The 11,933-nt window shown below is 48.2% G+C and overlaps 1 protein-coding gene across 1 annotated transcript; it reads left to right on the top strand.

The window, feature by feature from the left end:
• Positions 1-3,020: 3,020 nt before the first annotated feature.
• Positions 3,021-6,160, top strand: S100P (S100 calcium binding protein P). The gene is made up of 2 exons (XM_071744006.1): positions 3,021-3,332; positions 5,888-6,160. The coding sequence occupies exons 1-2, from the start codon at positions 3,195-3,197 to the stop codon at positions 6,032-6,034; spliced, it is 285 nt and encodes a 94-aa protein (XP_071600107.1). The 5' UTR covers positions 3,021-3,194; the 3' UTR covers positions 6,035-6,160.
• Positions 6,161-11,933: the final 5,773 nt, after the last annotated feature.

Raw genomic sequence — 11,933 nt, forward strand, 5'->3', positions numbered from 1 at the left:
ATAAATAAACTTTTTGGACCTGATTTTGTATAAACCCTCAGCAAATACTCATCCGAGCTGTTGTCTGCAGCTTTCTTCAAAGAAAGAAGGCTGAAATGAGTGAAGAATGGATATTGTTTACACTAAAATAGTAATAAGAAGTTTAAACAAGCCCCCAGAAAGTGGCTTATCTCACTGGGGAGCTGGACAGATGGGTTGGCAGCAAGCACTGCTCCCTCTCCTGTGCCTGCCTCCTGTCTGGGACTCTGCTCTGGGCTTGCAAAGGATTGTGATGCCTGTGCCTTCTGCTCTTTTTAATGAGAAAAAAATAATGAAAAACCCAAAAACCAGTGTGAATTGTCAAGTCTGAGCAGTGCTGATGTGTGTGCAGCAGCAGAGAACAGGTTAAAAAGGCCAAGCAGGCAGGAATACCATGGGAACCTTGATGTCTGGGGACACTGAAGCCCTGTGGTTTGCTCTGTGTGTAGCAGGGATGGGGCAGCTGTGTTCAGAACTGGTGTGTGACTTCTGTTTCCAGTGAGAAATGGGTCAAGAAGGCCAAATTTTCTGCTGTGTGGCACAGGTGTGGATGCACTGACACATCCTGCTGGTTGAAGCTCCTCCTCTGCCTTTTCAGAGCATTTTATTGCCTTCTCTTCTGTACCTATCAGCCAGGGTCCTCACTCAAAGTAATGAGAAGGTGTGGATTAAATATTTAATTTTGTTAGGATTTCCTTTAGTGGGAGGAATTTAATTTTTTTTTCTTTAATGGCCACGTTTAATGTTACAGATACATGACAGAAAAAGCCAAATAACAATTCCTGACACTTGACACACCAGATGATGCTCATAGCTCCTAAGGGTGAGTTCTTTGCCATCTTCTTGTTAAATCCCACAGGATTTAACATCTACTTTAATGTCAAAAAACTCCAAACTCGACCTAAAACTCCCATTTCATGCAAATCAATTCTTCCTGTGTCATGAAGATGGAGCCACAGGAACAACTGATTTTCCTGCATGGACTGTTTGAATAAAGAGTGCAGCCTGAGACATTGGTGAGATTTTCTGGGAAATGCAGAATCCCTTCTTATTAGAATGTAAGGTGGAAAATTGTGGGGTTTTTTTTTATATATTAAATGTATATTAAATGTCCATGGATTAGTGATGTGTAGTCTTGCTCTGAGGTGTTGTAGATGTTGCAGGACAGATTTTGCCTGGGGGACAGGAGCCTATAGATGTCTGGGAGAAAGGAGTTTAATTTTTTACTTTTTTCTCAATTAAAAAGCATTTTTTCCTAACTTGCCTACTGTATATAATGAGTGGAAAACTCATCTTCAAGCATGCAAACTCGGGTTCAATTTTGGAAATCCACACTCAGGGTCTTCTGCAGAGAACACTGCACCCTGGGGTCCATCAGCACTGTTCATCCATGATGCCCTGGGTTTGGGGTGATCCCCCAAATAATTTGCTGAGTGTGTGTCCACCCTGCAGACTCCAGTCTTAAAGGAGCTCCTTGGACAACCTGCATTTGGACAGAGCTCAGCTTTCCCTGCTGTTTGGCCAGAAATTCCAACTTTGAAAGCTGAGTGTAGCTGTGGCTGATCCCCATCCATCCCCTGAGCTGCACCACACTCCCCAGCAGCCTCAGAGGAGCACAGGGCTGCCAAGGGACCTTTTGTTTTCAGTACAAACACCATTGTCATGCAAGGTGTGACACTGCCTGGGGTCAGGGACAAGTTCTTGCACTGCAGCTCCAGATGTATTTTGATACTGGTTGTTTGGTCAAGGAGCAGATTTATTTCCCCACTGAGCAACCTCCACAAGGCCCTGGGGACCTGGCTGAGACATCCAGTCTGACCTGAGGGCACTAAGTCACTAAGGGGTTTTTTTGGGGGTTTTTTGTTTGTTTGTTTGTTTGGGTTTTTTTTTTTTGGTTGGTTGGGTTTGTTTGTTTGTTTGTTTGTTGTTTTATTTTGCTTTGTTTTTATAGAATTGGCTGGGTTGGAAGGGACTTCAGAGATCACCAAGTCCAACCCTTGATCCACTCCCGCTGCAGTTCCCAGCCCATGGCACTGAGTGCCACATCCAGGCTCTTTGGAAATATCTCCAGGGATGGAGAATCCACCCCTTCCCTGGGCAGCCCATTCCAATGGCTGATCACCCTCTCTGGAAAGAAATTCTTTCTCATGTCCAACCTAAACCTCCCCTGGCACAACTTGAGACCTCTTGTGCCCTCTTGTCTTGCTGAGAGTTGCCTGGGAAAAGAGCCCAACCCCCCCCTGGCTCCAACCTCCTTTCAGGGAGTTGGAGAGAGTGATGAGGTCTCCCCTGAGCCTCCTCTTCTCCAGCCTCAACACCCCCAGCTCCCTCAGCCCTTCCTCACAGGACTTGTGCTGGATCCCTTCCCAGCCTCCTTGCTCTTCTCTGGACCTGCTCCAGCACCTCAATCTCCTTCCTGAGCTGAGGGGCCCAGAACTGGACACAGGACTCAAGCTGTGGCCTCCCCAGGGCTGAGCACAGGGGCAGAATCCCTTCCCTGGACCTGCTGGCCACGCTGTTCCTGAGCCAGCCCAGGATGCCATTGGCCTTCTTGGCCACCTGGGCACACTGCTGGCTCCTCTTCAGCTTCCAGGCTTCATGTTCAGTTACCTGGCTGCCTTGCACATCTCCCCTTTGAACAAGGTAAATGCCACCCCTAGAGAGCCAGCTCTCTAGGCCTGCAGCAAGGTCTCTGCAGGGCAGAGAGGACAATCTGGGACATTTAGCACCCCACAGAGCTCCTAACCATGGCAGTGAAGGAGAAGTGAGATGCTCTTCTTCCTCCTGAGCAGGCCAGCACATACCTTGCCCATGCTGGGATCTCCCTGGTCAGCCAGGGCTATCAGAAGGAACAATCTCTCTCCTGAGCAAACAGCCAGGATGCAAAGCTGCTTTCCCTGTCTTAGTCACACTGTGTACCTTGAAGGAGAGGCTGGTTTCTACTGGTGAGCAACTGGTTGTGCTGGCCACAGCAGGGTGGTAAAACTGGAGGTTTGAATAGCTGTGAGCACAGAGGTGTGGGGCAGGCACCAGTGTTTGCCAAGGGGTAACTGGGCCCCCCTGGAGGGCCAGCAAGGATTGGGTGGGTCAGGTGCATAAAGTACCTGAGAGTAAGAGCAAGCTCCATCCTCCAAGAGAGCCCGGAGGGTGTTCCTCTTCAGAAGGAAGCCACCAACATGTCTCAGCTGGAAACTGCCATGGGAATGCTCATTGCTGTCTTTGACAAATATGCCAGCTCTGATGGGAACAGGAACAGCCTCAGCAAAGCAGAACTCAGGAGCCTCCTGGAAAAAGAGTTCCCAAACTTTATCTCGGTAAGAGGAGAGGATGCGGTGGGTGAAGGGGCTGCCTGGGAGGAGAAGTTTAGTACCTGGGAGGAGAAGTTCCTTTTGGGAACACCCAGTGGTTTGTAGGCTAATCTGAAAGAAAAAAAGGTAAAAGTGTTGGGGGGGTCTCCCCTGGTTGCTAAATCCATCCCTCCAGTTAGCAGGGCAGGGGCTTTGAGATAAATTGGGGAGCATCTTCAGAAACCACCTGCTGCTTCTCTTTATCCCCAAATTCCTAAGCTCTTGTCATGGCACAGCTGCTGGGAAAGTATTTAGGTTGTCAGCAGTCCAAAGGCTTGCTTGCAGATGGGGAATCTCTCTAAAGGTTTATCCATAAAATAAGTATTAACTTAATAAAGACTTCATACTTCAAATAAATTTAAACCAACGTCTTGTCTTGCAGACTGATAGCTGCAAGGGAAAAAAAAAACACCCAAGAGAATGAGTCTGGCCTCAGAAAAAAAGTTTCACCTGCATTTCACTGACATTTTTATCAATATTTTTTTATTTGCAGAACTGTTCTGGGAAATAGAATCTTTTAAATATTTCTGGTCTTAGAAATTATTATACCTGACACAGCTCACAACTACCTGGAAAGCTCTTGAATCAACCAGAGACAGAAATAAATCCATACCACAGGGCTGAAGGATTGGATTCTGAGCACACAAAAGGCATTTCAGAAGCTTCAGCTCATAGATTTCACTAAACCACTTGAAATTCTTTTTACAAAATTTAAATTGATTCTAGTACACGAAAGGAAAAGGAATAAAATCTTCCAGGCTTCTTTATCAGTCACATCTAGGGAACTGGTTGGATTTGCAGTGACTTTTAAAATGCCTGTGCTTTCAAATGAAACCTGAAATTACAGGATGAGGAATGTAGTTCATTTGGCCATGAGCCAAGATTTGCCTTCAGGTTTCAGCTGAGGCAGCAATTGTTTTAAGTTCCTGGAAATTTTCTAAAAGTTTTAATGATTTCTTTCCAGCATAACAGCAGATTTGGGTTTTGTTTAGCTCAGTTGTTGCCTGCATCAAATAGGTCTCTACTGCCATCCCTTGTTTATTTTTCAAAACTGCATTTTCTAAAAGCACTGTGTTAATCAGTGCCAGCACTCAGGCCAAAAACCCCTCCTGATAGCTACCTGAGGGGAAAAAAAACTTTTTTTAAAATTTATTTTTGAAAAAAACTCCATAAATCTCCTTTTTTTTTCCTTGGGTGATGTCTTGCTTAACATCAGCCTTGAGATGGACCGGTTCAGGCAGTCTGTCATTGTGGCAACTTAGAAAAATAAGGCTTATTTATGATGTTTTTCCCTGCCCTAACTCAAGCTCAGCATCCCACTTGCTTCAGGAGGTGGCTTCTTGGACCCCAGCTCTTGTGAGCAGCTTGAGCCAGGCACCAAGCCCTGGGAGAGCATCACCACAGCATCCCAGAATGGTTTGGGTTGGAAGGGACCTTAAAGCTCACCCAGTCCCAACCCCCTGCATGGGCAGGGACACCTCCCACCAGCCCAGGTTGCTCCAAGCCCCATCCAACCTGGACTTGGAGGAACTCCTTGAGGCACTCTGAGGCTGCCTGCACCTTTGCTGGGGTTCATGAAGCTGAACTCTGTGTCTCCTGGTGCAGAACTTCTCTGGGGGATGGACTGGTTGAGCTGCCCATGACAAATATCTGTTTAAATGCAGAAAACAGACCTCTCCATGCCCAGCTCTCAGATGGATTGAAGCCAGGAGCATCACCCATCAGGGGTGGGTAGGTGGGTGATGTTCTCCCTGCTGTGGTCCCTGTGGGCTCAGCCAAACCCAGTGCAAAGGAGCTCGTGGCTTTGTATGAGCTCCTGGCCCAGAGGAGGCCACAAAGGTGAGCAGAAGGCTGGAGGAGCTCTCCCATGAGGATAGGCTGGGGTTCAGCCTTGAGGAGGCTCCAGGGAGACCTCCTGGGTGGCCTTCCCAGGACCTGAAGGGGCTACAGGAAAGTTGGGGAAGGGCTTTTTGCAGAGGCAGAGAGTGATAGGACGAGGGGGAATGGGTTTAAGCTGGAAGAGGGGAGAGTGAGGTCAGACATTAGAAAAAATCCTTTAGTGTGAAGGTAGTGAGGTAGTGTGAGGGTAGAAGCTGTGGCTGCCCCATCCCTGGCAGTGTCCAAGTCCAGGTTGGATGGGGCTTGGAGCAACCTGGGCTGGTGGGACCATGCAGGGGGGTTGGGACTGGATGAGCTTTAAGGTCCCTTCCAACCCAAATCACTCTGGGATTCTATGATAGCCAGAGATATGATGCACAAAAGAAGGGAAGGCAATTTTTAAAGCTAAGTCTGACTTGCAGAAAAGGTGCCAACCTGGCACTGCAGGTGGCTCACTGCCTGCAGGAGCTCTTGCACCTCCATCCCACCCCATGGAAAGGTGCAATGTGGCCAAGCTGGTGTCAGCCTCACGGTCCCCTCGTGTCCTCCCACCTCACTGAAAGCCCAGAACCCCCCCCAGGGCCCTTGTTTGGAGTAGAGGTTTGTGCCACCTCTCACCTGAGTCTGCTCCTTTTCCTTTGCAGTCAGGGAAGGACAAGGAAGCCATCGATCAAGTCTTCAAGAACCTGGATGACAATGGGGATTCCCAAGTGGACTTCAAAGAATTCATGATCTTTGTGGCAGCCCTGACTTGCTGCTGCCACAAATATTTTGAGCAGAATGCAGCCTGAGAATTGTTGCCCTGCTCACCAGCAGCTGCCTCTGCCTGTGCTCCCTGCTCATGGATGGGGTCCCCTCACTTCTGCCCTGTACCCTCAGGCGTGCTGAGCTGTGAAAATAAACCCTGCTGCACTTACTGCCCTGTCTTCAATGGTAATTTTGGTTCCTCTGTGGAAGAGCCCGGGTTTAATGGCTCCCACTGAGTATTTTCTCTCTTGCTCTGCTTTCAAAAATTCTGTTCTTAGCCAGAAGGCTCTGTATGGCCTGACTCCAATCTAGAGCTCTGGGAGTGAGTCCAGAGGAGGCCACAAAGATGATCATAGGGTTGGAGCCCCTCTCCCATTAGACAGGCTGAGAGAGTTGGGGTGTTCAGCCTGGAGAAGAGGAGGCTCTGGGGACACCTCAGAGAAGACTTTCAGATCCTGAAGGGGCTACAGAAAAGCTGGGGAGGGACTTTTTACAAGGCCATAGAGTGATGAGATGAGAGGGAATGGTTTTACACTGGAAAAGGGGAGATTTAGGTTGGACATTAGGAAGAAATTCTGTAGTATGAGGGTGCTGAGCCCCTGGCCCAGGTTGCCCAAGGAAGCTGTGGCTGCCCCATCCCTGGCAGTGTCCAAGTCCAAATACAAGGAAACAAGGAAGGAGGAAAGAAGGAAGGAAGGAAAGAAGGAAGGAAGGAAAGAAGGAAGGAAGGAAAGAAGGAAGGAAGGAAAGAAGGAAGGAAGGGAAGAAGGAAGGAAGGGAAGAAGGAAGGAAGGGAAGAAGGAAGGAAGGGAAGAAGGAAGGAAGGGAAGAAGGAAGGAAGGGAAGAAGGAAGGAAGGGAAGAAGGAAGGGAAGAAGGAAGGGAAGAAGGAAGGGAAGAAGGAAGGGAAGAAGGAAGGGAAGAAGGAAGGGAAGAAGGAAGGGAAAAAGGAAGGGAAAAAGGAAGGGAAAAAGGAAGGGAAAAAGGAAGGGAAAAAGGAAGGGAAAAAGGAAGGGAAAAAGGAAGGAGGAAACAAGGAAGGAAACAAGGAAGGAAACAAGGAAGGAAACAAGGAAGGAAACAAGGAAGGAAACAAGGAAGGAAACAAGGAAGGAAACAAGGAAGGAAACAAGGAAGGAAACAAGGAAGGAAACAAGGAAGGAAGAAGGGAAGGAAGAAGGGGAGGAAGAAGGGGAGGAAGAAGGGGAGGAAGAAGGGGAGGAAGAAGGGGAGGAAGAAGGGGAGGAAGAAGGGGAGGAAGAAGGGAAGGAAGAAGGGAAGTTATTTTTAATTTTTACCACTGTGTGGCACTAAACGCAGCCTTTTTCTTCCCCCCTGCACTACATGCAGCCCTTTCATTCCACGGATCATTACTGAGGCAGAAGGCAAAGAGTTTGTGTTGAGATTTAAAAGCAAAGCAGAAGTGTTCTTAGCATCACAGCAATTTTATTTGGAAGCCAAGACTTTGAACCCCTCTGTGAGCACTTCCCTGACCTCAGGGGAAGCAGCAGGAGCTGATACCCCACAGATGCTCCATCTCTGGGGCTCTCAGCAAGCTTGGCTGCAGCAGCCCAGTTTCAGCCCTCTGAAAGTTGCTTCCCCTGGTTCCCAAAGTCCAAATCCCTTCTGCAGTTTGCTGGGGGCTTGTTTGCTTTTAAACCCCAGCTTTTAAAGAGCATCTTTGGTGAAAAGAGATCTACCTGGTGACCCCGTGGTACCTACTGCTGCTCTGCTGCAAGAGCTATCAGCACAAATTCTCTAATTTACCCCAGATTTCCCTCTTATTCCTCAATTTCCTGCCCCCAGTGCCTGATACACACAATTTAACTCACCCTCTAATGCCATTTTGCCCATTTTCCTGATTTTGTGCAGGTTTTAGCTGTGTTTGGAGGGCACTTGCAGACTGGGCTCACTTAGCACCTCCCAAACCCCCCTCCAGCATCCTCACCTCAAGCAGTGCCTGAGCCACTACACCTCAAGTCTGCTATAAAACAAGGAGGGTATTATTTTCCTCGTTGTCCCTATAAATTCTTACCCTTGTGTTACCTCTCCTCAGGTGTCCTGGTCCTGCTCTGGGGACACCTGGAGAGCCCAAAGAATCAGAGCAGGGATGCTGTGTGCAGCTTTGCTAACCAGAGGGAGCTGTGCACGTTCAGAGCTGCCAAAAGAGGAGGAAGAAAAGGGGTTTGGGGTTTTAGGTTTTTTTTTCCTTAATTTTCTTCTTTCTCCCCTGCAGATCGTTGAAAAGCTGTAGCTCAATGCTGAATATTAATTTCAATGTAGTGCTGAAAATTCAGCTGATGACACCTCGGAGAGAAAATCATCCAGGAATAAAAGCAATTAACATATAGCTCCCACCTCATCCTAGAACAAAAGACACTTTTCAGAATATATTATTTAACCTAAAAGCACTTCAGCAGTGTCACTTTAATTTCTTTCAATCCCCTAACTTTCTTTCCCAGTATTATGAATTATTTTTTTTTTTTGCTCTGAGCCCCCAGAATGTTCTGTGCATTTCCTTCCCTGGGGAAAGTTTTGTCATTCAAGGTTCAAGCTGCTGGAGCTGGTTTTATAGTTTTATACCTAACATTTAATCCAAACTCCTAGGCCTATGGGTATTGCAGAGAGTGAGATAGTTTAAGAAACAGGAGAAGGCAGAGGTAAGGGAAAGAAGAGAAAATGCAGCCCAGGAAACAGGAGCCAAGAGCTGTAGGCAGGAGATGTTTAAATGATGTTAATGGAAAAGAAGATATGGGCAAAAAATATCACTGGCAAATGGCAACAGGGGGAATCAGCATCTCTGAGGAGTTTCAGATTAGGTGAGGCTTAAAAGCAGAGGTCAGAAAGGCAGCAAAGCAGCCAACAGGTGCTTTTGTTACACAGAAAATACATAAAAATGCATAAATACATAAAAATACATAAACTCACATGGACAGCAGATAATTCTGTATTTCCCATCTCACAATCTGCTGTCAAGGTTCTCCAGTTTTTAAAATGACAGACAGAGAGTTGATCTTTACGTTCCCTTCCAACCCAAACCCCCCCAAACCCAACCCATTTTATGATTCTATGATCCCAAAAATCTTTTTTCTGAGTGTGTTCACAGGAGAAAACAGACACAGCATCCCCTAACCCTGGAGTCACTCATGGTCCTTTATGCTACAGCTTTACTGGGGAAGGTTCTTCACTATTTTACATTATTTTACCTTCAAGTTCACTGGGGCTCATGGAAAAAAAATATTTCACTCGGTCAAGAATCATGTTTATCTCCCCAGTTAACCCAGTCTGGTGCTGGAAACTGGTTCTGTCTCTTCCCCAGACTCCTTTAACAACATCCCACACCAGCAACATGGATCTTCAGCACTTGACCTCCAGTGCCAAGATGAAGCTTTTTACAGAACAGATTTTAGCTGCTGGTTTCCTTACAAAAGGTGGGGAGAGGAGGAGGAGGAGGAGGAGGAGGAGATGCCACCTGTCTTATGCAACAGTCTCACAGTGAAATGCTCCTGGAGGAGCTGGGAAATTGCCTTCAAACCTCTCCTCAGCTGAAACCCACCCACGCCAGCTGAGTGAGCTGAGCAGCAGGAGCCAGGGGGGAAGGAGAGCCAAGGTGATAAGAGAACCAGGGTGATAAGAGAGCCAGGGTGGAAGGGTTGGACTTGATGATCTCTGAGGTCCCTTCCAACCCAGCCAGTTCTATGATTCTATCTATGATTCTATGAAGGAGACCCAGGGTAGTAGGAGATCCAGGCTGATAAGAGATCCAGGCTGATAAGAGACCCAGGGTGGAAGGAGACCCAGAGTGACAGGAGATCCAGGTTGATAAGAGATCCAGGGTGATAAGGGACCCAAGGTGGAAGGAGACCCAGGGTGACAGGAGACCCAGGGTGATAAGAGACCCAGGGTGGAAGGGTTGGACTTGATGATCTCTGAGGTCCCTTCCAACCCAGCCAGTTCTATGATTCTATGATTCTACGAAGGAGACCCAGGGTGATGTGAGATCCAGGGTAGTAGGAGATCCAGGGTGATAAGAGATCCAGGGTGATAAGAGATCCAGGGTGATAAGAGATCCAGGGTGATAAGAGATCCAGGGTGGAAGGAGATCCAGGGTGGAAGGAGATCCAGGGTGGAAGGAGATCCAGGGTGATAAGAGACCCAGGGTGGAAGGAGACCCAGAGTGACAGGAGATCCAGGGTGGAAGGAGACCCAGGGTGGAAGGAGACCCAGGGTGGAAGGAGACCCAGGGTGATAAGAGACCCAGGGTGATAAGAGACCCAGGGTGATAAGAGACCCAGGGTGGAAGGAGACCCAGGGTGGAAGGAGACCCAGGGTGGAAGGAGACCCAGGGTGGAAGGAGACCCAGAGTGACAGGAGATCCAGGGTGATAAGAGACCCAGGGTGATAAGAGACCCAGGGTGATAAGAGACCCAGGGTGGAAGGGTTGGACTTGATCTCTGAGGTCCCTTCCAACCCAGCCAATTCTATGATTCTATGAAGGAGACCCAGGGTGATATGAGATCCAGGGTAGTAGGAGACCCAGAGTGGTAAGAGATCCAGGGTGATAAGAGACCCAGGGTGATAAGAGACCCAGGGTGATAAGAGACCCAGGGTGATAAGAGACCCAGGGTGATAAGAGACCCAGGGTGATAAGAGACCCAGGGTGATAAGAGACCCAGGGTGATAAGAGATCCAGGGTGATAAGAGATCCAGGGTGATAAGAGATCCAGGGTGATAGAGATCCAGAATGATAAGAGACCCAGGGTGGAAGGAGACCCAGGGTGGAAGGAGACCCAGGGTGGAAGGAGACCCAGGGTGATAAGAGATCCAGGGTGATAAGAGACCCAGGGTGACAGGAGACCCAGGGTGACAGGAGACCCAGGGTCCCTGCCACCACCTCTCTGCACCCTGCCAGAGACCAGTGAGGCTGAGGAAGCCCGAAGCAGGGCAGATGAGCAGCAGCAGCACATCTCTGTAGTCTGGGAGCTGGCAGTGTCCCAGATCTCCTCTAAAAGGGCAAATTCTCTATTTTAACCACTAATTCCTCGTGCAAAGTACTGAAATATACTGAGCATATTTCAGCATAACTGAGAAGATAACTTCTTTCTCAGCTAAGTTCCCAAGCTGCTGGATGGTGGAGTTACAGTCACTGCTCAGGTCCTCAATTTTGGACCACAAGAGGCTGAAAAGGTCACAACAGGAGCACCTCCTCCTCCTGCTGCTCCAAGAGGCCAGCAACCCAGTACAGAACACTGGGTGATGCTCAGCCCCCCACCAGCAAGTCCTGCCAGCAGGTCTGCTCCCCCCCCCCAAACCACTCAGCAGTGCTCAGAGCAGCTCTTAAATAAAAAAAAAAAAAAGCCAAAAAACCCAACTGACTCCTGCTCAGATACCTGGGAGCAAGGATGGAGACATTTCTTTTGCTCAAGAAGGTTCAGGGCTGCAGTGTTTGGAGGTGAGGTCCCTGTGTCCTCTGGGACAGTCCCTGCTGCAGCTCCCCAGGGGATGGGACTCCTGCTTTAGGGTCCCTTTTTGAGAAACCATTCCCAGGTGCTGGGAGCAGAACTTTGGGATGAACACAGGGTTCCTGCAGCTGCTGAGATCCACCCACCTGGAAATCACTCACTCATTCCAGCAGCTAATTGACTGTGCTTTTGCACAGCTTTTTTTCAGGCCATTTTCTTCCCCAGACTTAATTCCTTTTTGCTTTTTTCCCCTTCTTAATGTATTTTTTTACTCCTGTACCAACCTCTGGGTCACAGATCAGTTCTGGAAGATGCTCAGGGAGAGAACATTCTTAATTTTCTTTTAAGGGCACAGCTCTGCTACTCTCCAAAGGTGATCAATAGGTGCATCCAGCACCAGAATATTCTACAAATATGTTTGATTTGCCCAGTAAACCTTTCCATTATATCCAAACAAATGCACTGGGGTTTTTTTTCATTAT

Source organism: Heliangelus exortis, chromosome 4, assembly GCF_036169615.1.
Source record: "Heliangelus exortis chromosome 4, bHelExo1.hap1, whole genome shotgun sequence".
Taxonomy (NCBI): Eukaryota; Metazoa; Chordata; class Aves; order Apodiformes; family Trochilidae; genus Heliangelus; species Heliangelus exortis.

Excerpts from the sequence above, each read along its gene's own strand:
- S100P (XM_071744006.1), top strand. The coding sequence starts at position 3,195 with ATGTCTCAGCTGGAAACTGCCATGGGAATGCTCATTGCTGTCTTTGAC. Across the intron at positions 3,333-5,887 it reads AGTTCCCAAACTTTATCTCG|TCAGGGAAGGACAAGGAAGC; the intron begins GTAAGAGGAGAG and ends TTTCCTTTGCAG.